General features: G+C 43.3%; 1 protein-coding gene across 1 annotated transcript in view; it reads right to left on the bottom strand.

Moving 5' to 3' along the window:
* The window catches only part of LOC146861181 (dynein axonemal heavy chain 11-like), a 2,741,463-nt gene that overhangs the window by 483,793 nt on the left and 2,230,375 nt on the right, over positions 1 to 27,295 (bottom strand). Inside the window, exon 56 of the mRNA XM_085646213.1 lies at positions 1,823 to 2,058. Coding sequence (XP_085502339.1) covers positions 1,823 to 2,058 — 236 coding nt within the window. The remainder of the gene's footprint in view (positions 1 to 1,822; positions 2,059 to 27,295) is intronic.

Genomic DNA, 27,295 nt, shown 5'->3' with positions numbered 1-27,295 from the left:
CACTACTACCTGGACAGTAAGGTCCGCAGGAGCAGGCTTTTTGCCCACTCTGTCCTGCAGGACTTTCTAGTGTGAAATCATTTTGCAGACCCATCTCTGGGGAGGTATTGCTTGAGCATCTAACTATGAGGTGCATGACCTCATAAAACTCAGAGTTGGGCGGGTGTTGCTCCAAATACGGGAAACTTGGGTAGGTGTGGAGACCGCAGAGCTAGGCCTTGAATGCCAACGTCCCCTCATCTCATCAGATGACTTCATCGAATGGGGTGAAATCGAAGATCTCTTTGACTTCTTGTTCTTCTTCTTTTTGTAAGACTTACTGGAGTGTCCGAACAACTTAGAATGCATTGATGAACGATGGCTCTGCAACCAATCCAGGGAACTTCCTCTAGACCGGCATCAAGACCATCGCCCATCGAGTGGCAATGAGCTTGAGGGATCGCTTTCTCAAGGTGTTGGGGTACATGGCGTGACAGTCAATGCAGATCTTGGGTCATCGTAGCACTCGAGACACCAGAGGCAGATGAGGTGTGGGTCCATCACCATCATCTGTTGGTGACAGGCACACAGGGCTTAAAACCAGCCTTCCTCCTAGACATCCCTGCCAAACCAGGAGACAATGTCTCAAAAAAATATACGACAAAAGGTCAATCAAAAAGGGACTGGGTGGCAGCTTGTCTCTAGGTCTCTGCTGACTGGTGTGAAAGAAAAGAACTGACGTTAGCGTGCTTGGGTGGTAACCTATATAGGCACTGTGCACGTCACTTCTGGTACAGACGATGCCACGCGGATACAAACAATGCCACCTACCGGGGTACTGCTCACAAAATATTTCCAGATCCAGTCTGATGCTTGGGATAATTCTAAGGTAATTAATCTGCAGCTAGATGTCTCTATCAGATAAATTATTTGACTGGAGGCAGGTTCAGGGTGGCCCAGTCAACCTTGGACTATCGAATAGTCATAAAATCACAAGTGTTCATACATTTCTCACTATATTGGGACTTGCTAAAGCCACACTGATTGTTTTGAGCACAGAATGCCACACCTCTTGTAACTGTAATGTTATGCCTAGTTGTCCTTTGGACAAATTAAGCATTAAGACTTCTTGTCTTTAATGAAAATTGCCGTCGACTGCGCGTTGTGTGATATAAATTCCCCACTCTGGTAATGCATGTTTCAAAAGTGTGATTTTTAATTATAGATTCATTTTTCTTTCCTCATTAAGTAATCTTGCGATTAGGTACCAACACCATTTAGACTTGGATATCTAGATCCTTTTTAGAGTTTGGCAGACAGAGACCTTGTCACAAAGGTGCGATGTCCCATCCTTCATATTACAAGTGCCATTGACTATAATGCATTTGCAATACTGTGGATGGGGTATCCACCACATTTGTGATGGAGTACTCTATCCATCAAACTCTAAAGAAGTCCCATAGTACTCAACTGCAAGAACCAAGTAGGGCTCAGGCACTTATAAAAGGAGCCTTCTCTGATCTAGACATGCTTTGATGTATTGTGGATGACTGTACAAGGTGCAGGAAGACCATCCTACTCAGTTTGTATACCCTTTTGCCTTAACAGGCAGACCAACATTTCATTGAGTTCATGTATTCCATAGTACACCATACTGTATGAGTAGGGAACCATAGGTTTGTACACACATGCAGTCATACATGTCCCCGACATACACACATGCTGGAGACCCATATCAGAGGAAACACAGAAGGACAGTACTCCACACAACCAAACCTACACACCCACCCACACACACTTTTAAATATATACACACACACACACACACACTACCATCTCATACCCTCTTTGACCCAGGTGGATGACTTTTAGAGTAGAGCCGTATCTACTCTTTATCCATTTGATTCCCTGGAGCTGGGGATCGATCAGCAGAGGCCATCGTTCACAATTCGTGAGAATAGTGCCATTTTGTGTGGACATGTTATCACTAGGCAGTCCTTCGTTGTTCCATTTAGCAATTGTTGCATCATCTGTTAGCATGGAAATTGGATCAAGACCTTCAGTCATTGGAATGGGAACCTAAAACATAAAAAAGGACAATAGCAAGTTCCATCAAAATAACAATTACTTTGCATATATGTATTAATCTTTTACTCATTCGTTATCATTAGTTTATATAAATCATCAACAATTCAACATGAAATAAGTTAAAAACAATATTCACACTATTACATTACCACAATCATTCCATACCAATTTTTATGCAATCATTCTAAAATATTACCAATCGCTCCATGTATCTGTGTTTACTTCATTACAGTATGCAAGTGCTTGGTCAATGAACTTGCTTCCAAAATTACAATAGCTTCTATTTCCAGGTTCATCAAAGCCTGCAGCTGTGCATGTATCTAGCCATCCTGGTCTCTTACCCTAGGTTTCGTTTAAGGGCTCCTGTTATCACATTTCTCAGTCAGCCAAAACAGTACAATCAAAAGACTGGAAATATTGCATAATAACCTTTTACATCAATAAAGAGTAAATCCCCCAAAATGTGCAGCAGACTGCTAGATGAACAGCCACCTGATGATATAGCTCGCTTTCCTTATAATTAAAGTGAAGAGTATATGAAGCAAAGGGCAGCGTGCACTTTAGGTTACGTTTATTGGTCATTCACTCCCATTGGAGAGAATCAAATCCTTAATTTGTGTACTACTTCTTTCCAGGCTATTGTAGGCATTCTTAGATATACAAAGGCAATCCAATATAAAAATGACATGTCACATACAACTCAATCATTATTGTTTCTCCTTGATAAGCACAAATAATATGTTTGGCACTCACCCCTTACAGTTGGAAGTGTAAAGTTGCATATCCTGACTTAATGAGAGACTGAATTATGTAGGATTAAGTCATGGCACTTCTAGATAGCAACAGAGGACCTCAGACCTCCTTAGATCCACTTGACAAAATTTGAAGTGAGCACACTAGATGTAAATAAGCATGTTACAGGGAATCAGTTAATCCTCATCAGATCCCCAGTAAAAGAGGATGGAAAACTACTGTATGAATACTGAGAGATTAATAAGCTCATGTGAACACACTACGCTCCTGTTGGAGCAATAATGTCAGTTATGGGATTTTCCCTCACCTTTCTCCCTCCCCCTTTCCCACTCAACACTGTTTGTATCTCCCTCTGATTCAGGACCTTATGGTTCATTACTCTTCAGATACCTGTAAAATCCAAAGTATGAAACAGGCACAATTTTCTCATACAGAGCTGTTGTTAACATTTTCTTATGTTCATGTTATGCTAAATATATATTACGCCTCAACATTTGATACCACCTGTTTATTTAAGCTAAATATATCATTTATTTTATGAAATGATGAGGCATTCTAGGCTGCCCGAATGACAGCTTTACATGTCTGTAAGAAATACCATAAAACTGAACATGTTGAAAAAACTCTTCTAGATGGGGCCTTAAAGTTTGGGATGGTTGGATTTGAACTCTTGGAATAAGACTGCAAAGTAGAACAGGCAGTGCCAGATGTAAGACTGACTTATAATCATGTGTTTCAGTCTTCCCATCAGTGCAACATTTGTCAATTTCTTAGAAGTTAAGCATTGCTTGCTATGACAATTGCCTGTCATTAGGCCACTATAATTATTACTTGTAACTGTCTTGATTTAATATTTGCCAATATGCCTGCTATTCCCTACAGTTGTTCATCCAAAACTCATTATCTGTCTAATAACATGTATAGTACAGATATTAGTTAGAGCTTGTTTGCTTACCTGATTGTTAACTTACATATCCCACTGGGGTGACATCCAGGAATGGTATATTGTCTGGAAAGAAAGGGCAGGAATGTGTTCACCAGCCAGCTAGGTGTAGAATCTGTCTTCTTTCCCTACCGTTCACCCCCAGGAAACTGGTAAAACTTGTAGAGCAGAAGAGGACTAGGCAGACATCAATGCCTGGCTTGGTGTTTGTTGTATAGGGGCTCAGTCAATTCACCACTTCCTGGGATCATTAAGTGTGACTAACTGTCTTTATGATGCTCACTGGTAACAAATACTGGGCATCAAGGGCATCCCATCCAGGCATCATTGACCAACGTGTTACCTGGTCAGCCTTTGTAAATGCAATGGAGAACCCACATATGCACAAAACAGGGAAATCCACCAGGCTGAAGAGCACACATCGCCATTTGAACTTGGGCTACTGCATTTAGTAGTGTGGACATCTCTACTCTAAATCTCTGCTGCTATTTTGTCTCTCCAGTCACTGTATATTTTGAGTTCTAAACATCTGTGTGGTAGCTTCGCTAAAAAGCACAGAGCTACCAGTAGTTATGAATTTGAGGGATGATCGCACTTTCCCTTTTTAGGTCTCGCCTATGCAGAGAATGCGCTATCTCTTCAAGACATGCTGTATCTACTCTGTGAGCTTACTGCCCCCCCCCCATCGCTTTTAATTTGTTGCTTTGCACCTCCTTCGCAAAGGCTTGCTCCTGTGTGGTTAAAGTTGGTTATATGTCCCTCCTTTTTGTGTGTCAACCTCTCCCATGGAGCATGCCCCTGTTACTTGTAGGCTTGCTCTTTGGTGCATGTAGGTTTGTTGAAGCATACTATTTATTTCTTTTTGTTTCAGGCAGTGTGTTTGAAATGTCAGTTTTTTCCTGTACGCGTTCAAGGCTAATAAACATTTGCCATTGTTTAATTAACATTTTTCAGATCCGCATGTCTCTGCATTTTTGTTTTTTGTAGACACTGAGAGAGCTGTCGCATAGACTGGAACCCGGTTCTACAGTTCCAAAGTCGTCAAAGGGTTATGCCACACCCGCTCACTAAAACAAGGAGCATTTTTTGGTGTTTTTGTCTCCTTTTGTTTCCTTGATCGCACCCAAGGTGTACTCAATATCGTGGGGGGTCTGCTGAGGTCTGAATACGAACAGCACTAGTTTACAATGATTCCTGTCTCTGTCAGTTTTATAATTCGTATCAAACATTTCAAATTCGAGTAATGTGTTTTCCTATAAAGAACTTTGCCTCTGCAGAAGTGACAACACAACTCCTATTAATGCCAAACATGTTCATCATTTTCTTGGTAAGGTTGTGCAGTTTAATAACAGAAAATGTGAGAGCTTCTGAATGCCATTAAAATTATATTTTCTATTCTTTGATAAATGTATTGTTTTCCGCACGTGCCTTAATTGAAGTTAAAAGGTTGAATTCGCCCCAAAAATGCACCTTTGTTCGTGTTTTTTGGGGGGAATTGATCATTTTTGCAACATACAAGATAATTTGTGACTACTTCAAGATGGCCACTGCATTTAATTGGAAACCAGGGCCAGTGCTTTTTTCTTCCTCTATTTCTATAGTGATATATTAGTTTAGCACCGGAAACCTTTAGTTTCACATTGTGTGCTTCACCTTCAGGGAGCTGGTTGCGTGGATGGTGATTGGCTGCGGTGGGAGGACGTCATTCTGGCCAGTGGTTTGCTGGATGCAGTTGCTGCTGTTGCTCGAAGGGAGCGCACAGGTTGAAGGAGGGTCAGTGGTTGACCAGGAAGGCGAAACAGAATATTGTTGCTGCAATTGAGAAGCTCTTTTCATGTATAATAGTGGGAGCTGCTGCATTTGTGGCTGGTAAGTTGAAGAAGGACAGACCTTTGGGTTAGTAGGTCAGTTAGACGCCACACCCACCAAGGTAGAACTTTGGCTCAGGTATATTGATGACTTGTTTATTATTTGGAAGGGCTTACAAACTGAAGCTAATGAGTTTATAGAAGAACTCAACAGGAATGATCGCAACATACAGCTCACAGGCAACATTAGCGACAGTAGTGGGGAATACCTGGATGTCAAAGTGGAGATCAGACAGAACAGTATACATACTTCCTTATTCCACAAAAACACAGCGGGCAACAGTGTCCTTCATGCCCTACGCAGTCACCCTGAATCACTCAAGTGGAGTATTCCTTACGGTGAACTGCTGAGGACAAGAAGAACCTGTAGCAGCATTGAGGCATACAGAATATAGAGTACCAACATGATTGAGAGATTCAAGGCCAGGGGTTATCCTACATGGGTACTTAAAAAAGCCATAGACAGAGCAGAGGGCATAAGTAGAACTGACACACTCGCAGACAAGACACCCATTGAGGTAGAGTCATTGAAAACTAGTACCAGGGTTATTATGACCTATAACTCTGATTCAGACAAGATTAGACGTATCCTAGCACGTAAGTGGGAAACCCTGAAAAGTGACAACAGCATAGGTTACACCATCTCTGAGAAACCCAACATCACTTTCAGACGGGGTAGGAACATAAGAGATATGTTGGTACACAGTGACATCACCCCGAAGCAGGATGTGGGGGGTCATGATCTCAAAGGGTTCTTTCCATGCGGACATTGCAAGGCCTGTCTGACCAGCAGTTTCCGCAATCAATTTACTCATGGCACCGGTAAAAAGACCATTATATAGTTTTTGACGTGTAGCACCACTTTCGTGGTTTACGTGATTGAGTGTCCCTGTAAGCTCCATTATATAGGCAGCACTATGCTGATGGCGAAAAAGAGAATCCTATAGCATAAACGTGCCATCACCAATAGAGACCCCAAATATCCAGTGGCACATCCCTATCAGGATAAACATTTCTCAAACTCCTCATTGTTGAAGTACTTTATACTCAAACAGATCCGGTTGGATCATAGAGGAGGAAACAGGGTTCTCAGGCTTAGGCAGAGAGAGTCGAAATACATTGTTAACTTACAGACCAGGGCGCCATGGGGTCTGAACCAGGACGAGGAACTCGCTATACACCTCAGTAAAGAATAGATTAGCTCTTTATAACTTTAGACATGTTCATGACTACCACCTATATGTCTTCTAAATGTTTTCTACATGTCTTCATCATGTTTTGGAACTTGCAAATGTTATTTCTACATTTATTGTGACACTGTCACCTAGATATCTCTGCTACGTTTCCTTTTAATTATTCAGTTTTTTCTTACTTTCAAATCCTTGTAACTTAGTTGTCCTGCCTAATACCTTCTCCTTCTTTGAACTGTGCTTGAGAAACTCTTGTGTTACGGAGTAACATTGTTGCGCCGTATTTTAACTCTTATTTTATTTTGTTTATTTTGCAGGAGGGAAGGAAGGGACCTATCCACTTTCACGGGTCACCTAACCTTTTCTTCGAATTCACATTTGGGATTGTTTTGGACACAATAGCACTGGATTGGGGATCGCAACACAGCAGAACTACTATATGACTGGTCTGTATTTTCAGTCAGATTTCTGAAGGCACCCTCTATACGCTTTGCGTCTAGCAGTGTCACACGCATTGTGCGTTCTATCATATTGTGGCACTAACACTGTTGGATCCGATGCAAGGCTTACCGCATGACTAACCACACGGCAACACAAATGCACTTTGCGTCCCAACCATTGTAGAGCACCATGCGATTCATGTTCCTCACCTTAGTAATACGTACAATAGCATGCACTGTGGTGCCTGTGGCAGAGCTATACGCACCATGAGAACTAGGTTCCTTACCCTTGTATTAGACGTGCACAGGTTGCCAGAGGCTAAGTCTTGGACATGCCGACCAGGGCATGTCTGAGGAGTACGCGATGTGGTATGCGATTAAGCGTTGCCAAACATCATGGGATTTCGGGACACTTAGAGTGCTTTGCCAACACACTTTGTTTCCTTCTATTCACGGACCAGGCACACACTTTGTGTTTGTTTATTTTATTTCATTTTGTTTGTTAGAGTTACCATTTATGCATAAGCCAAGCGCTCATTTATCTATGCACTTGTATTATGACATATTTGCTACACATCAGCTTAACCATGTAATTGTGCGGACCTTCCGACATATTCATGTATTTGGGTTATTTGATGTATTATTACTACTGCGGCTTGCGTTTTCCACTCTAACATGTCTGCCAAATGCAGAATGCGAAGTCCATCATTTGTGTTGCTGACTTCACGTCTGGTGTTAAAAGACGTTTTACTTTTGAGCACGTAGTACACGTGATCAAGGCTGCGGATGCAGTTGAAACGCGTTGTGGTGGAATAAACCTGATTGCAAGTTAACTTGGATTGTGAATTCTTGATCCTGAGAGCGCACAAACTTTTTTGACTGTCTTGTGGGAAATTACTGCCACTGCGCTCTGCTGGCGCGTGCACCGCCTTCCATGGGTGTCCGCTGTCCAGAAGGAGCAATGTTGGGTGATATATATATATATATATGTATATTATCTACTGGCGGTCGCCAGTAGATAGTTATAGTTAGGACCGTGTTTCCATAGGAAATCCGCAACATTCTATTTGGAATAACTTTGGCGCCGGTTGACGAATCCTCGCGTAATTTTCAAAATAGGTGGGGCGCTCCGCTCCTACCCTGAAAGTCTCGGGGTGATTCGTCAAGCGGGGGCTGAGAAAAAAGGGGGGTCCCAAAACGCATTTTCCCCATGAAATTTTCCATAGGGACCTTTAGTCCAAGGTACAGCCCGAACGGCTGAACAGAATTACTTGAAATTTGGCAGAGAGGTAGTCCTCAGCTCAGGGAAGTGCCTTTTGCAGGTCTGGTGTCAATCTGTTCAGTAGTTCCTGAGAAAATCAAAAGTAAAATCATATATATATGTGGGCGGAGCCTAACCACACATCTCATCCTGAGATCCGATTGGCTGTCAGCACTTCATCCAAGAAGTGTTGGCAGCCATCTTGGGACCAATATACATGATAGCACCTCATTAAAAAGCATTGCAGTGAATAGAAGGTTTTAAGACTTTAGTTACATTATAAATCATTTGTTGATGGTACCATACTCATTTTAGAAATTGTGGTATGTTCTAAGGTGATTTCACCATGTGAAAAAGCCTTCTGCTGGGATATCATGATTGAGAGAAAAATATTTTCTCATGCTTTTCCCAGAGAGGTTTGGAAGGTGATCTATAAGCTAAACTGAGAGCTTATTTTCTGTAAATTCACATTATCTTTCTCAGTCATGTGAGAATGAAGTCTGACATTCTCAGTAAAACATGTACATCCAACAAGGGCAGAGACTGTCAGTTGATTCCTTTGTGTTCTACTGCAGCTTCCCAGAGTGTTCCAAAGAACAACTAGAGCGCTAACAGTCCTACTTATGATAAACGTATGGCACACCTGAAGCCATCTTGCTTGGATTAAAGTGGTAACTCTTAAAACATTTAATTTAAAAAGAAACAAAATGAGGGGGTTCATTTTTCCATAACAAGTATGATTAGTGCTGCAGAAAGAAAAACTAGGGCACATTTTGACTTCTGAAATCCTCTTTTATTTCATTAAAAAATTCTGACATGCAGACTGAAACATGCACTTTCAATACCAGCAGCAGTTTTCCTTGGTGAGCAGTAGCTTTACTACAGTGATCTAATGAGCAAAAAGAGTGCTAACATTCTGAATTTATGGCAAATGTGTGACACATCTGAATGCCTTCTTGATGGAATCAAAGTAAAAAACTGAAAGTATTTCCTACTGAGGAGACTGCAGTAAATGAGGAAATTAGGAAACTTCATAACAAATAAGTCTCCCAAGATGGCCACCAGAGACAAAAGAGCCCAAATGTAGCCCAAATATCACCCAGATGTAGCCCAAGTATAGCCCAATGACAGAATGTTCCAGAGTGTTCTTAAAAACAACTAGAGCGCTTACTGTCTGCATTATAACCAAAGTATGACACACCTGAAGCCATCTTGATTGGAATAAACTGGTAACACTTAAAACATTTAATTTAAAAAGGAACACAATGAGGGGGTTCATTTTGCCATAGAAATTATGATTAATGCTGAAGAAAGAAAGTGAGGGCACATTTTGAGTGACTTCTCAAATCCTCTTCTATTTCATTAAAAAACTCTGACATGCAGACTGAAACATGCACTTTTAATACCAGGAGCAGACTTCCATGGTGAACAGTAGTTTTACTACAGTGATCTAATGAGCAACTAGAGTGCTAACTTTCAGAATTTATGGCAAATGTGTGACATATCTGAATACCTTCATGATGGAATCAAAGTAAAAAACTGAAAGCATTTCCTACTGAGGAGACTGCAGTACATGAGGAAATTAGGAAACTTCATAACAAATAAATCTCCCAAGATGACCACCGGAGACAAAAGAGCCCAAATGTAGCCCAAAATCACCCAGATGTAGCCCAAATATAGCCCAATGACAGAAGTGTGCAAAACACTTATTATTTTGTGTTTTTGCAGTGTTATATAGTGCAGACTTGTCAGGTATTGGAGTGCTTTACATGAGCATTGGTTACATCACACATGAACAAATTCATTTTGGTTGTAGACATGGGGAGACTAAGTGATTTGACCAGAATCACAGAATGTCGAGCTGAAGCAGAAACTCCAACCTGTTCCCCAGTTGCAAAGTCTGCAGTTCTGGAAGTAACACCACATCCTCTCCCCTAAGTGCAACATTTAATCAAGTGGTCAACTGGATAAAAAAACATAAAGATAACAAATAATTTAAAAGTGCTTTGTCGCCATTTGAAAACTCAGAAAATATGTCCTTATTTTAGTCTTTTAGAGCACTAACCATAATTTTGATGCCAATAAGACCCTCTCATATATGTAATTTCTAAAGGAAATGCTCTAGGTATTACAGTTTTGATTACATCAAGATGACGTCAGGCGTTCCACACTTTTGTAATAAATATAGAATGTTAGCAATCTAGTTGTTCATTAGGATACTGTTGAGAGGCAGAGGCCAGGGGCACGGACTCTGAAAATTGAAGGCAGGTAGGAGGGTGCAAAGGCAACAATTTAAGCACACTGAGCAGGCAGGAAGGGCCGTGGCAGCACAACAGACTATGGAGGGCAGTGGAAAGGGGGGCAGGGGCAACAAACTAACAATACAGGACTTGCAAGAGAGGCTGTGGCAATGTAATAGACCATTGTGGGCAGAAGGAAGAGGCAATGGTAGTACAACCATACATGCCAACAGACCCGATTCAGCCAGGAAACGTCCAATGTTTTTAAGCTCAAATGGGCTTATATTTGATCTGTCTCCTGTCTACAATCTCCTCTTTTTCAATGTAACTCAAAGGGGAAAATCAATACCCAAGGTTTTTTTCAAAATCTCCCTCTTACCAAGTTCAAAATGTTCGCAAGTATGGTACATTGGATCATGGAAGGAAATGGGGTAGGGACATGGACTTGGATAACAGAGGACAGGAGGGACATGGAGAGGTGCACCAAACTGACCCTGCAGGGCAGGCATCAGGGTTTGCAGCAGCACAATACACCACACAGGGCATGCGGGACGGGAGTGCAGCACAACAATCCATAGAAAGCAAGAGGGAGGGGACAGGACCATGCACATGGACAACAGAGAACAGAGGGGCAAGAGGCAATGGTAGCTAGCTGACCATAATGGACAGACAGGAGAGAAAGCTGCAGCATAACAGACCATAAAGGGCAGGAGGGAAGGATCAGGGGCATTACAATGGAACAGACAAGCCAGGAGGGAGGGAGTAGGGGTCTGCACATGTAAACAGAGGGCTGGGGGCAAGGGGGCAGGGCAGGAGCAGCAAGATAGCCATGGAGGTCAGGCAGGATGGGCACTAGAAGCAAGACACACCATGAAGAGCAACAGTGAGACTGTGATGGCATACACACAGACCATGGAGGGAAGGTGGGAGGGGGTCAGGGGCAGCTAACTGACCACACAGGGAAGGTGGGAGGGGCCATGGCAGCACAGACGACCATGCATGGCAAGTGGGAGGGTTAGTGGCAGCACAATGGCTATGATGGGCAAGAAGGAGGGTGCAGGGGCATGCACAAAGGACGATGGAGGATAGAAGGGAGGGTCAGGACCTGTGCACAGACAAGAAAGTTCAGGGGAAGGGGCCTCACAACAGACCGCACGGGGCAGGCAGGAGGAGCAGTTGCAGCACAACAGACCAGGGAGGGCAGAAGGGTGTGGCAGTACAATGGACCATGTAGGACAGGAGGAAGAGGATAGGGGCATGGCATGTGGACAGGCAGGGTGGAGGTGGCAGGGACAGGTTACAGTCATCTGACAATGCTAGGCAGGTGGGAGGGGAGTGGCAGCTCAACAGAACACTCAGAGTAGATAGGAGTGGCAGGTCCATGGAACATGGTGGGCAAAAAGGATGGAGCAGGGGCATGCACAAAGACATCGGAGGGCAGGGGGAAGGAGAATAGAGGCAGCAAACTAAGCACAGAGTTTAAGCAGGAGGTCAATGATGGGGCATAGAATTGGGCAATGGAGGGTAGGAGGAGGGGACTGGTACATCATACTAAATTGAGGGCAGTGGCAGCACATCAGACCATGCATGGCAGGAGGGAGGAGGCTAGTCCATGGATTCACACAACAGAGGATAGGGAGGAGGGGGATGGGGCAGCAAGCTAACTGTTCAGAGAAGGCGGGTATTAGGAACTTTATTGTTTAAAACGTGTGTCTGTGCGAACTACTTAAAATATGAACAAGTATGCAGCATAATCTCACTTTTATTCAGGAAGAAGAGGACGTTTGTGACTGTGACTCCGGGCTCACTTGGCAGAAACACCCCCTGACCCTCCACCCCCTATCGCAAAATGTAATGCCCGTGAAAAGGGTAGGTGAACACTGTGTTATATAGAACATAGTCCTGAGAGCACGATTGAAAATGAAAACTAGATATAGTGTATGGTATAAACTATGCACCAAAAAGTGTGATATAAGATGAACCGGGCGTGAAATATAATATGCAATACATTGTGCGCAATGACAGATTCATTGGAGAGCACGAGATAGCACAGGCACTAGCGCGTGCTATGCGATGTGCGCCTTGGAGTGTAATATGCACAGGGCAGTGTTGTGTAACCTAACTAGTCTCTAAAGTTGTTATATAAAATATGTGCTGGGGAGTGTAACGTTGCATATGCACTGTGACAAAGATATGGATCCCAAATTGCAATATGTATGGCATAGCACTGTGCGTTATAACATAGGCATCGAGGAAGGCACGTTAGATGGGGCAATATAACCCGTGCGAAGACAAGTGTGGCATCACATATTCACGGGGTGGTGTTACAGTGCACATGGGCTAGAGTGTCATAGCATATGCACTAGCTGGTGGAACACAACAGAGAGGTGTGTGGCACTCGGCAGGCAATGGTGGGTGTAACACAGCATTGGGCTCTGCCAGGAGCGCGCTGTGACTCTCAAGTGATGTTCGTCCCCTTTCCAGAGAGTAAAATAAAATGTATTACACATCTGGCAGTGGATGTGTGTTTTATTAACCGTGAGGGGGGTTTCTTACATAGTTTTGGTCAAATTTTTGTCGAATCCCCTTTGAATGGCTTGGTGTGCATGTGTATTAAATGTGCCCGTCAATAGCTACCCATGTTTGTATAAATAAACAACAAGGTTGTCTACCGGGATTAGGCACGGTAGGGCATCAGACATGTCAGAGCTTCACTAGTGGTGTAAATACATTCCACGTGGATTCATTGTATGCATAGTCGCCTTTTAATGAATATCACTCAAATCATCATGGTGATAGGTACGTACGGTTTGTCCAGCATGTCCTAGGTGTGTCTATAAATATATATTTTTTAAAAATAATAAAAAACAGTGGGGATTGGGTAAAAAAAATATAATTAGGAGACAGGCCCTGGGGGATGGGGTCATCAGGGCCAATAAATTAGAATAAGAAGGGGAACCACACAGCCCCCCTTCTTAAAAAATTTAAATAAATAAAAGACTGGCATCTTGCCGGAGGCCACGCTCCCTCCTTGCAGCACTCTGCAAACGCGCCCCCTGGCGAGTTGTAAGTTGGGGAAATAATTCCTCTTCAATACTGAGGGTCCCTGAGGGCCAACTAGACCAACAGGCATCTCCAGTATGCACCAGAGAGCTGCGCTGCAGACAGGTGTTCTGAGGCCAAGCCCCTCTTTACACCTCTCTGCAACGCAGCTCTGTGGCGCTTACTGGAGGTACCTAGTGGTCTAGTTTGACCCTCGTGACCCTTAGGATTCAAGGGGACTTAATCTCTCAACTTAGAACAGCCACAGGGCGCGTTTACACAGTGGTGAAGGGAGGGGACGGGGCCTGAGGTGACGTGGGCGCGTTTACAGAGTGGTGAAGGGAGGGGACGGGGCCTGAGGTGACGTGTGCAAACACGCACTATGGCACGTTTTAAATTGGGGATATTATTTCCCTTCAATACTGAGGGCCCCTGGGGGCTAACTAGCCCATCAAGTGCTTCCAGTAAGCGCCACTGAGCTGCATTGCAGAGAGGTGGTCCAGGCTGTGCCACTTTTTACACCTCTCTGCAACGCAGCTCTGTGGCACTTACTGGAGGTACCTAGTGGGCTAGTTGGACCCTAGGGACCCTCAGGATTCAAATGAACTTAATCTCCCAACTAAAAACGGACACAGGGCGTGTTTACACAGTGGTGAAGGGAGGGGACGGGGCCTGAGTTAACGTGTGCAAAAACACCCTGTGGCCTGTTTTAAGAGGAAGTTTTAATCCCCCTGCCCTATTATATACTAGGGGCTTACAGAGGAGGTCATGCTAATCACAGGGGGACCCCCACGCATAATGTTCCCTAGTGTATGTAGGTGTTTTCACTGTATTCTAAGTGTCTTTTAACATAGCACTGGCTCTAGGACTGGTTAGTCGGACTCAGTTACCACCAGTATCCGTCTGAAAAAGTTGAGGGTACAGGAGGACTTTCTGCTCCTCTGTTGGTTTTTTCTGCACACCTCTTCTTCTTCCTGAACTTTTCTTTGCCTTTCTGGACTTTTGTTGCTTCTTTCTGCATTTCTTTTTTTTTCTTTCAGTGCATTGTTTCTTCTTTCATCACATGTCCTACCTCTGTAGGCATAGTTAGAAACTAGCATTTAAAAAACCTTTGAAATTCACTGAAAAAAACATAGGTTTCAGGCACGTTATAGTAAAAAATTAGCATTTAAAAAACCTTTGAAATTCACTGAAAAAACCATAGGTTTTAGGGAAAGTTATAGTTAGTTGGACATTTCACTCGTACAAAACTATAGAAATTCCCCCATTATAGTTGGTTCAGATAACTATAACTCGTGCCCCCGCAATGCACTGCTGATGACGTCACATATTGCATCACTCATGACATGGTCAGTGATATCACTAATGACATCACTGATGACATCTCAAATGACATCACTGATGACATCATTGATGACATCATCCATGTGATAATTTGATGCATCTTCTCACACCCTAATATAACCTTTGATACACCCACTCTAAATTACAGACTGCCATTCTCAAAACCATAGACACCCCAACACCAATAACTACATACCCACTCACTGATTCATTGGTTTACACACACATCCACTCACTCACCCGACAGTCACTCATACTTATGGTCACTCAGTACAGGACTATCATATGCACTCATATACCTATATAGAAACTCACACACCGCCACTCATCCATAGAGGTACTCACACACCTAGTCAGTCATGCAAATAATTAATCACACTGCCAATTACTCACCTATGCAGTTATACACACACCAGCTAACTTACTCATACAAATACTAGCACATACTTACGCTCTTATACAATAACTGATACAAGCACAGACTCATCCATACAGCCACTCTAACAATCACACACTTACGCTCTTATACAATCACTGATACAAGCACAGACTCATCCATACAGCCACCCTCACAAACACACACTCTCACTTATAGCCATTTAAATCCTCCAACACACATATATACTGACTCTCACATATGTAGTTACGCACACATATACAACTGAGATATACATTCACTCAGTAACACATCCATTCACACACTCACCCACCCATACAGTCCATCACAGATGCACTCTTGAAACCATGCACCCAGTTAATCACCCACTCACACATCTATGCACAGAGTCACACACACCCCACCCACACAAACACTCAGGCACCCATACAGATACTCAGACAACCAATCAATAACCCATATAGACAATCATGTAGCTATTCGCAAACCCATGCAGCTGCTTACACACCAACAGACAGACGGATACAGACATTCGCACAGTTTACTCACTAACCCATGCATTCAGTAAGATAAGTTTAATCACTCACTTATAGTCAGTCACGCACCTACTAAATCATCTATTCAGACACTTATACACCCACTCATTCTTCAATACGCCTTTCCCTGTATATATTAAACATATTTAAACTTTACAGAACACAAAGTCACTGGATGATGTCATCAATGATGTCATCAGTGATGTCATTTGAGATGTCATCAGTGATGTCATCAGTGATATCACTGACCATGTCATGAGTGATGTAATATGTGACGTCATCAGCAGTGCATTGCGGGGGCGCGAGTTATAGTTAGCTGAACTAACAATAACAGGGGAATTTCTATGGTTTTGTACGAGTGAAATGTCCAACTAACTATAACTTTCCCTAAAACCTATGGTTTTTTCAGTGAATTTCAAAGGTTTTTTAAATGCTAATTTCTAACTATAACGTGCCTGAAACCTATGATTTTCACACGGCATGTCGTAGTTGCGCAGCCAATAATGAGCGCACTCCCGGGTCAATTCACCACTTCCTGGGATCATTGAGTGTGACTAACTGTCTTTATGATGCTCACTGGTAACAAATACTGGGCATCAAGGGCATCCCATCCAAGCATCATTGACCAACGTGTTAACTGGTCAGCCTTTGTAAATGCAATGGAGAACCCACATATGCACAAAACAGGGAAATCCACCAGGCTGAAGAGCACACATCGCCATTTGAACTAGGGCTACTGCATTTAGTAGTGTGGACATCTCTACTCTAAATCTCTGCTGCTATTTTGTCTCTCCAGTCACTGTATATTTTGAGTTCTAAACATCTGTGTAGTAGCTTCGCTAAAAAGCACAGAGTTACCAGCAGTTATGAATTTGAGGGATGATCGCACTTTCCCTTTTTAGGTCTTGCCTATGCAGAGCATGCGCTATCTCTTCAAGACATGCTGTATCTACTCTGTGAGCTTACTGCCCCCCCCATCGCTTTTAATTTGTTGCTTTGCACCTCCTTCGCAAAGGCTTGCTCCTGTGTGGTTAAACTTGGTTATATGTCCCTCCTTTTTGTGTGTCAACCTCTCCCATGGAGCATGCCCCTGTTACTTGTAGGCTTGCTCTTTGGTGCATGTAGGTTTGTTGAAGCATACTATTTATTTCTTTTTGTTTCAGGCAGTGTGTTTGAAATGTCAGTTTTTTCCTGTACGCGTTCAAGGCTAATAAACATTTGCCATTGTTTAATTAATATTTTTCAGATCGGCATGTCTCTGCATTTTTGTTTTTTGTAGACACTGAGAGAGCTGTCGCATAGACTGGAACCCGGTTCTACAGTTCCAAAGTCGTCAAAGGGTTATGCCACACCCGCTCACTAAAACAAGGAGCATTTTTTGGTGTTTTTGTCTCCTTTTGTTTCCTTGATCGCACCCAAGGTGTACTCAATATCGTGGGGGGTCTGCGGAGGTCTGAATACGAACAGCACTAGTTTACAATGATTCCTGTCTCTGTCAGTTTTATAATTCGTATCAAACATTTCAAATTCGAGTAATGTGTTTTCCTATAAAGAACTTTGCCTCTGCAGAAGTGACAACACAACTCCTATTAATGCCAAACATGTTCCTCATTTTCTTGGTAATGTTGTGCAGTTTAATAACAGAACATGTGAGAGCTTCTGAATGCCATTAAAATTATATTTTCTATTCTTTGATAAATGTATTGTTTTCCGCACGTGCCTTAATTGAAGTTAAAAGGTTGAATTCGCCCCAAAAATGCACCTTTGTTCGTGTTTTTTTGGGGGAATTGATCATTTTTGCAACATACAAGATAATTTGTGACTACTTCAAGATGGCCACTGCATTTATTTGGAAACCAGGGCCAGTGCTTTTTTCTTCCTCTATTTCTATAGTGATATATTAGTTTAGCACCGGAAACCTTTAGTTTCACATTGTGTGCTTCACCTTCAGGGAGCTGGTTGCGTGGATGGTGATTGGCTGCGGTGGGAGGACGTCATTCTGGCCAGTGGTTTGCTGGATGCAGTTGCTGCTGTTGCTCGAAGGGAGCGCACAGGTTGAAGGAGGGTCAGTGGTTGACCAGGAAGGCGAAACAGAATATTGTTGCTGCAATTGAGAAGCTCTTTTCATGTATAATAGTGGGAGCTGCTGCATTTGTGGCTGGTAAGTTGAAGAAGGACAGACCTTTGGGTTAGTAGGTCAGTTAGAGGCCACACCCACCAAGGTAGAACTTTGGCTCAGGTATATTGATGACTTGTTTATTATTTGGAAGGGCACACAAACTGAAGCTAATGAGTTTATAGAAGAACTCAACAGGAATGATCGCAACATACAGCTCACAGGCAACATTAGCGACAGTAGTGTGGATACCTGGATGTCAAAGTAGAGATCAGACAGAACAGTATACATACTTCCTTATTCCGCAAAAACACAGCGGGCAACAGTGTCCTTGATACCCTACGCAGTCACCCTGAGTCACTCAAGTGGAGTATTCCTTACGGTGAACTGCTGAGGACAAGAAGAACCTGTAGCAGCATTGAGGCATACAGAATATAGAGTACCAACATGATTGAGAGATTCAAGGCCAGGGGTTATCCTACATGGGTACTTGAAAAACCCATAGACAGAGCAGAGGGCATAAGTAGAACTGACACACTCGCAGACAAGACACCCATTGAGGTAGAGTCATTGAAAACTAGTACCAGGGTTATTATGACCTATAACTCTGATTCAGACAACATTAGATGTATCCTAACACGTAAGTGGGAAACCCTGAAAAGTGACAACAGCATAGGTTACACCATCTCTGAGAAACCCAACATCACTTTCAGACGGGGTAGGAACATAAGAGATATGTTGGTACACAGTGACATCACCCCGAAGCAGGATGTGGGGGTCATGATCTCAAAGGGTTCTTTCCATGCGGACATTGCAAGGCCTGTCTGACCAGCAGTTTCCGCAATCAATGTACTCATGGCACCGGTAAAAAGACCTTTATATAGTTTTTGACGTGTAGCACCACTTTCGTGGTTTACGTGATTGAGTGTCTCTGTAAGCTCCATTATATAGGCAGCACTATGCTGATGGCGAAAAAGAGAATCCTATAGCATAAACGTGCCATCACCAATAGAGACCCCAAATATCCAGTGGCACATCACTATCAGGATAAACATTTCTCAAACTCCTCATTGTTGAAGTACTTTATACTCAAACAGATCCGGTTGGATCATAGAGGAGGAAACAGGGTTCTCAGGCTTAGGCAGAGAGAGTCGAAATACATTGTTAACTTACAGACCAGGGCGCCATGGGGTCTGAACCAGGACGAGGAACTCGCTATACACCTCAGTAAAGAATAGATTAGCTCTCTATAACTTTAGACATGTTCATGACTACCACCTATATGTCTTCTAAATGTTTTCTTCATCATGTTTTGGAACTTGCAAATGTTATTTCTACATTTATTGTGACACTGTCACCTAGATATCTCTGCTACGTTTCCTTTTAATTATTCAGTTTTTTCTTACTTTCAAATCCTTGTAACTTAGTTGTCCTGCCTAATACATTCTCCTTCTTTGAACTGTGCTTAAGAAACTCTTGTGTTACGGAGTAACATTGTTGTGCCGTATTTTAACTCTTATTTTATTTTGTTTATTTTGCAGGAGGGAAGGAAGGGACCTATCCACTTACACGAGTCACCTAACCTTTTCTTCGAATTCACATTTGGGATTGTTTTGGACACAATAGCACTGGATTGGGGATCGCAACACGGCAGAATTACTATATGACTGGTCTGTATTTTCAGTCAGATTTCTGAAGTCACCCTCTATACGCTTTGCGTCTAGCAGTGTCACACGCATTGTGCGTTCTATCATATTGTGGCACTAACACTGTTGGATCCGATGCAAGGCTTACCGCATGACTAACCACACTGCAACACAAATGCACTTTGCGTCCCAACCATTGTAGAGCACCATGCGATTCATGTTCCTCACCTTAGTAATACGTACAATAGCATGCACTGTGGTGCCTGCGGCAGAGCTATACGCACCATGAGAACTAGGTTCCTTACCCTTGTATTAGACGTGCACAGGTTGCCAGAGGCTAAGTCTTGGACATGCCGACCAGGGCATGTCTGAGGAGTACGCGATGTGGTATGCGATTAAGCGTTGCCAAACATCATGGGATTTCGGGACACTTAGAGCGCTTTGCCAACACACTTTGTTTCCTTCTATTCACGGACCAGGCACACACTTTGTGTGTGTTTATTTTATTTCATTTTGTTTGTTAGAGTTACCATTTATGCATAAGCCAAGCGCTCATTTATCTATGCACTTGTATTATGATATATTTGCTACACATCAGCTTAACCATGTAATTGTGCGGACCTTCCGACATATTCATGTATTTGGGTTATTTGATGTATTATTACTACTGCGGCTTGCGTTTTCCACTCTAACATGTCTGCCAAATGCAGAATGCGAAGTCCATCATTTGTGTTGCTGACTTCACGTCTGGTGTTAAAAGACGTTTTACTTTTGTGCACGTAGTACACGTGATCAAGGCTGCAGATGCAGTTGAAACGTGTTGTGGTGGAATAAACCTGATTGCAAGTTAACTTGGATTGTGAATTCTTGATCCTGAGAGCGCACAAACTTTTTTGACTGTCTTGTGGGAAAGTACTGCCAGTGCGCTCTGCTGGCGTGTGCACCGCCTTCCATGGGTGTCCGCTGTCCAGAAGGAGCAATGTTGGGTGATATATATATATATATATATATGTATATATATATATATATATATATATATGTATATATATATATATATATATATATATATATATATATGTATGTATGTATGTATGTATGTATGTATGTATATTACCTACTGGCGGTCGCCAGTAGGTAGTTATAGTTAGAACCTTGTTTCTATTCAAAAAGCGTTTTTTCTTTTCCCAATAACTTTTGCGCCGGTTGACAAATCTTCACGACATTTTCAAAACGTATGGCCCGCTCCGGTCAACTCCTATCCTGAAAGTTTCAGGGTGATTCACCAAGCGGGGGCCGAGAAAAAAGAGGGGTCCCGAAACGCATTTTCTCCATGTTATTTCCAATAGGAAACTTTAGGCACGACTACAGCCCGAACTGCTGAACGGAATTACAACAAATTTGGCAAAAAGGTAGCCCTTGGTTCAGAAAGAGACCTTTTTTTTTTAATGGTGTGAATCCGTTCAGTAGTTGCTGAGAAATTCAAAAAATAAGAGTCAAAAAATCTATTTCCCATAGGAAACTTTATGCAAGGCTACAGCCGAAACTACTGAACGGATTTACCACAAATTTGGCAAAAAGGTAGTGCTTGGCTCAGAAATGGTGTAAATCCATTCGGTAGTTGCTGAGAAAATCAAAAATAAAAGTTTTATGGGCTAGTTGGCCCCCAGGGACCCTCAGGATTGAAGAGGAATTAATTCCCCAACTTAAAACGCGCCACAGGGCGTGTTTGCACACATGTCACCTCAGGCCCCGCCCCCTTCCTTCACCACTGTGCAAACGCACCCCCTGGCGAGTTGTAAGTTGGGGAATTAATTCCCCTTAAATACTGAGGGTCCCTGGGGGACAACTAGCCCACCAGGTACCTCCAGTATGTGCCAGGGAGCTGCGTTGCAGAGAGGTGTTCAGAGGCCACGCCCCTTTTTACACCTCTCTGCAATGCAGCTCTGTGGCACTTACTGGAGGTAACTCGTGGGATAGTTGGACCCCAGGGACTCTCAGGATTCAAGGGGACTTTATCCCCCCAACTCAAAACGCGCTACGGGGTGCGTTTGCACAGTGGTGAAGGGAGGGGGCGGGGCCTGTGGTGACATGTGTGCAAACACACCCTGTGGCGTGTTTTAAGTTGGGGAATGAATTCCTCTTCAATCCTGAGGGTCCCTGGGGGCCAACTAGCCCACCACTTACCTCCAGTAAGCGCCACTGCGCTGCATTGCAGAGAGGTGGCCCAGGCCATGCCCCTTTTTACACCGCTCTGCAACGCAGCACTGTGGCGCTTACTGGAGGTAAGTGGTGGGCTAGTTGGCCCCCGGAGACCCTCAGGACTCAAGGGGACTTAATCCCCCAATTTACAACATACCAGGGGGTGCGTTTGCGCAGTGGTGCAGGGAGGGGGCGTGGCCTGATATCACAAGTGTGGAAATGCGCCTTGTGGCACGTTTTAAGTTGGGGAATTAAGTCCCCTTGAATCCTGAGGGTCCCTGGGGGCCAACTAACCCACCAGGTATGGCCAGTAAGTGCCACAGAGTTGCATTGCAGAGAGGTGTAAAATGGGGCATGGCCTCGGACCACCTCTCTGCAACGCAGCACTGTGGTGCTTACTGGAGGTACATGGTGGGCTATTTGGACCCAGGGACTCTCAGGATTCAAGGGGACTTAATCCCCCAACTTAAAATGTACCACGGGCGCCTTTGCACAGTGGTGAAGGGAGGGGGCGGGGCCTGAGGTGACATGTGTGCAAACACGCCCTGTGGCTCGTTTTAAGCTGGGGAATTAATTCCCCTTCAATCCTGAGGGCCCCTGGGGGCCAACTAGCCCACCAGGTGCTTCCAGTAAGCGCCACTGCACTGCGTTGCAGAGAGGTGGTTCAGGCCATGCCCCTTTTTACACCTCTCTGCAACGTAGCTCTGTGGTGCTTACTGGAGGTACCTGGTGGGCTAGTTGGACCCCAGGGACCCTCAGGATTCAAGGGGACTTTATCCCCCAACTTAAAACGGCCACAGTGCGTGTTTACACAGTGGTGAAGGGAGGGGACAGGGCCTGAGGTGACGTGTGCAAACACGCCCAGTGGCGCGTTTTAAGTTGGGGAATTAATTCCCCTTCAATCCTGAGGGCCCCTGTGGGCCAACTAGCCTACCAAGTGCTTCCAGTAAGCGCCACTGCGCTGCATTGCAGAGAGGTGGTCCATGCCATTCCCCTTTTTACACCTCTCTGCAACGCAGCTCTGTGGCGCTTACTGGAGGTACCTGGTAGGCTAGTTGGACCCCAGGGACCCTCAGGATTCAAGGGGACTTCATCCCCCAACTTAAAATGGCCACAGGGCGTGTTTGCACACATGTCACCTCAGGCCCCCCCTCCCTTCACCAGTGTGCAAATGCGCCGTGGCGCATTTTAAGAGGTAGTTTCAATCCCCCTGCCCTATTATGTACTAGGGTCTTACAGAGGAGGTCATGCTAATCACAGAGGTACCCCAACGCATAGTGTTCCCTAGCGTATGTAGGTGTTTCACTGTATTCTAAGTGTCTTTTAGCATAGCACTGGCTCTAGGCCTCGTTAGTCAGAGTCAGTTACCACCAGTACCCATCTGAAAAAGTTGTGGGCACAGGAGGACTTTCTGCTCCTCTGTTGGTTCTTTCTGCACATCTCTTCTTCTTCCTGAACTTTTCTTTGCCTTTCTGGACTTTTGTTGCTTCTTTCTGCATTTCTTTTTTTTTCTTTCTGTGCACCTCTGTAGGCATAGTTAGAAACTAGCATTTAAAAACCTTTGAAATTCACTGAAAAAAACATAGGTTTCAGGCACGTTATAGTTAGAAATTAGCATTTAAAAAACCTTTGAAATTCACTGAAAAAACCATAGGTTTTAGGGAAAGTTATACAAAACTATAGAAATTCCCCCGTTATAGTTAGTTCAGATAACTATAACTCGTGCCCCCGCAATGCACTGCTGATGACGTCACATATTGCATCACTCATGACATGGTCAGTGATATTACTAATGACATCACTGATGACATCTCAAATGACATCACTGATGACATCATTGATGACATCATCCATGTGATAATTTGATGCATCTTCTCACACCCTAATATAACCTTTGATACACCCACTCTAAATTACAGACTGCCATTCTCAAAACCATAGACACCCCAACACCAATAACTACATACCCACTCACTGATTCTTAGGTTTACACACACATCCACTCACTCACCCGACAGTCACTCATACTTATGGTCACTCAGTACAGGACTATCATATGCACTCATATACCTATATAGAAACTCACACACCGCCACTTATCCATAGAGGTACTCACACACCTAGTCAGTCATGCAAATAATTAATCACACTGCCAATTACTCACCTATGCAGTTATACACACACCAGCTCACTTACTCATACAAATACTAGCACATACTTACGCTCTTATACAATAACTAATACAAGCACAGACTCATCCATACAGCCACTCTAACAATCACACACTTACGCTCTTATACAATCACTGATACAAGCACAGACTCATCCATACAGCCACCCTCACAAACACTCACTCTCACTTATAGCCATTTAAATCCTCCAACACACATATATACTGACTCTCACATATGTAGTTACGCACACATATACAACTGAGATATACATTCACTCAGTAACACACCCATTCACATACTCACCCACCCATACAGTCCATCACAGATGCACTCTTGAAACCATGCACCCAGTGAATCACCCACTCAAACATCTATGCACAGAGTCACACACACCCCACCCACACAAACACTCAGGCACCCATACAGATACTCAGACAACCAATCAATAACCCATATATATACAATCATGTAGCTATTCGCAAACCCATGCAGCTGCTTACACACCAACAGACAGACGGATACAGACATTCGCACAGTTTACTCACTAACCCATGCATTCAGTAAGATAAGTCTAATCACTCACTTATAGTCAGTCACGCACCTACTAAATCATCTATTCAGACACTTATACACCCACTCATTCTTCAATACGCCTTTCCCTGTATATATTAAACATATTTAAACTTTACAGAACACAAAGTCACTGGATGATGTCATCAATGATGTCATCAGTGATGTCATTTGAGATGTCATCAGTGATGTCATCAGTGATATCACTGACCATGTCATGAGTGATGTAATATGTGACGTCATCAGCCATGCATTGCGGGGGCGCGAGTTATAGTTAGCTGAACTAACTATAACAGGGGAATTTCTATGGTTTTGTACAAGTGAAATGTCCAACTAACTATAACTTTCCCTAAAACCTATGGTTTTTTCAGTGAATTTCAAAGGTTTTTTAAATGCTAATTTCTAACTATAACGTGCCTGAAACCTATGATTTTCACACGGCATGTCGTAGTTGCGCAGCCAATAATGAGCGCACTCCCGGGTCTTCAATCAATCAATAGTTTATTGACAAGTAGTCAACACTGACAGATGCATTTCAGCACGTCGCCTTCCTCAATGTCAGTGTAAGTCAAACTTAACTTATTTTAAATCATTTGTTTCAGCGTTAACGTGAGGTATATTTCATAAACATAAAAGAAGGCATAGTGGATGTGCAAAAAGGTTCCAGAATACGGCAGCCATCTTTGAATGATTGATTTTGGTCTAGCAACAAAGCATAACACATTCAAGTATACACTACCACATTTCTATGCAATTGTATCATCTGTCAATTCATATATGCATTACAGATTATCACAGTTACGATTTAATTTAGGCATTTAGGAGAAGTAACCCTTTGAGGAAGTGGTGGGTACCCTGAGCAATTGTTTTGAAAATCCATCAGTTGGAGAAGCCATGAAAGCCCTGTGACAACTTTGAAGTGTTAGATTGCACATGTTTCCACAACGCTGACAGGATTTAAGTTGAGCCTTGATGGAAATTGCAGACAGAATAAATTTTAAACTGGTTCCAACAATCTGCTTTGAAGATAAGAACAATCCTTTGTCATTAAAATGGAGTCCGGTCTCTTACCCTTGTCCTCCTGGTAATGAGGTAATTCTAGCCTGTCTATGCAAATAAGAGCCCAAAACTGTTTCCTCACTGATGTTTTGGCATGGCAATAAGTGAAGTTGAGACTGCTCAAAGCAGTAGCTTAGTATCAGCCACCTTGTCTCTGAACTGCTTGCAAGAAAATTTAAGCTTCTAAATGTCTTTATGTACAGGACAGCAACAACATATATTTAGGAAGTTTCCTGTAAAAAAATATTCCTTATACAGTAAATATATGTACACTGTTTATCTGAGACTGAAGATGGCCTGGGAAGCGGAAACCTGCCATGCAAGACTTTGCTGTTAGGGCAAAAAAAGACAAGAAGAGCCTAGGACACAAAGACCTTATTTTTGTAGTTGAATTTCATGGAGACACGTTAAGATGGGGAGTGGGCTTCTACTAAATAAACCTTAACAAGAGTAACCTGTTTTTTTCACTGGAGAAATGAAGGGTCTTCTAATGCCCATGTGGAGAAAGATACAGTCTATAACTTTCCTCATTAACAATGGTGGTTGACCCGGCGTATGCCCCAGGGACACTTTAGCTGCACTCATGATGGCATGGGAAGATATGATGATATAGTTTATGTTAGAAATGGAGGTCTCTAGCTGGCAGTGGCTTACAACATGTCCAAGTAGGGACCCTTATTCTAGTCAGGGAAAGGGGATTACACAGCTAAGATAACTCCTGCTCACCCCCTTGGTAGCTTGGCACAAGCAGTCAGTCTTATCTCAGAGGCAACCTGTAAAGCATTTGTACATAAACACACAGTAACAGAGTGAAAACATCACAAATAGACTCCCCACCAGTTTAGAAAAATAACCAATCTTTATTTGAACAAAACAATGACAAAAATCCAACATACAAAAGCAAAGATCTCACTTTTAAAAGGGTCAAAACAGTTCACTCCCTAGGGAACTTTGGATGCATCAATTTAACGACAAAGTAGCTGGGATGCATCAAAATCAAAGACGAAAACAGGCGCTGGAGATAAGAGGTGCCCGAAAATAAAGTGATCCCTTACTTCTAGAGGAGGTGATGCATTGATTCCTACTGCCACGCAGGGGAGGTGATGCGTTGATTCCTTACTGACAGGGGAGGTGATGCATTGATTCCTTACTGACAGGGTAGGTGATGTGTCAGTTTCCAGATACGCAGCCTCGGTTCCTTACTGTTGGGCTACGTTGATGAAGAAATTCGTGCACAGGTGCGATGCACTGAAAATCCGCCTCAATGGGGTCAATGGGGCAGCGGCAAAACTGGTACTGCGTTGATTTTCCAGCGCAAGCGGGTGATACGCCGATTTCTTCAACTTCACAGCAGGCCCTGCGTCGAAGTCAGGGCGAATACCTTGGATGTTTTTGTGTTATGTTATGTTGGAGCCGCGGTGCTCAGGACTCGGGCTGCGGCGATCTTTTC

Source organism: Triturus cristatus, chromosome 3_1 (genome assembly GCF_964204655.1).
Source record: "Triturus cristatus chromosome 3_1, aTriCri1.1, whole genome shotgun sequence".
Taxonomy (NCBI): Eukaryota; Metazoa; Chordata; class Amphibia; order Caudata; family Salamandridae; genus Triturus; species Triturus cristatus.
This window is presented reverse-complemented; position numbering and strand designations above follow the sequence as displayed.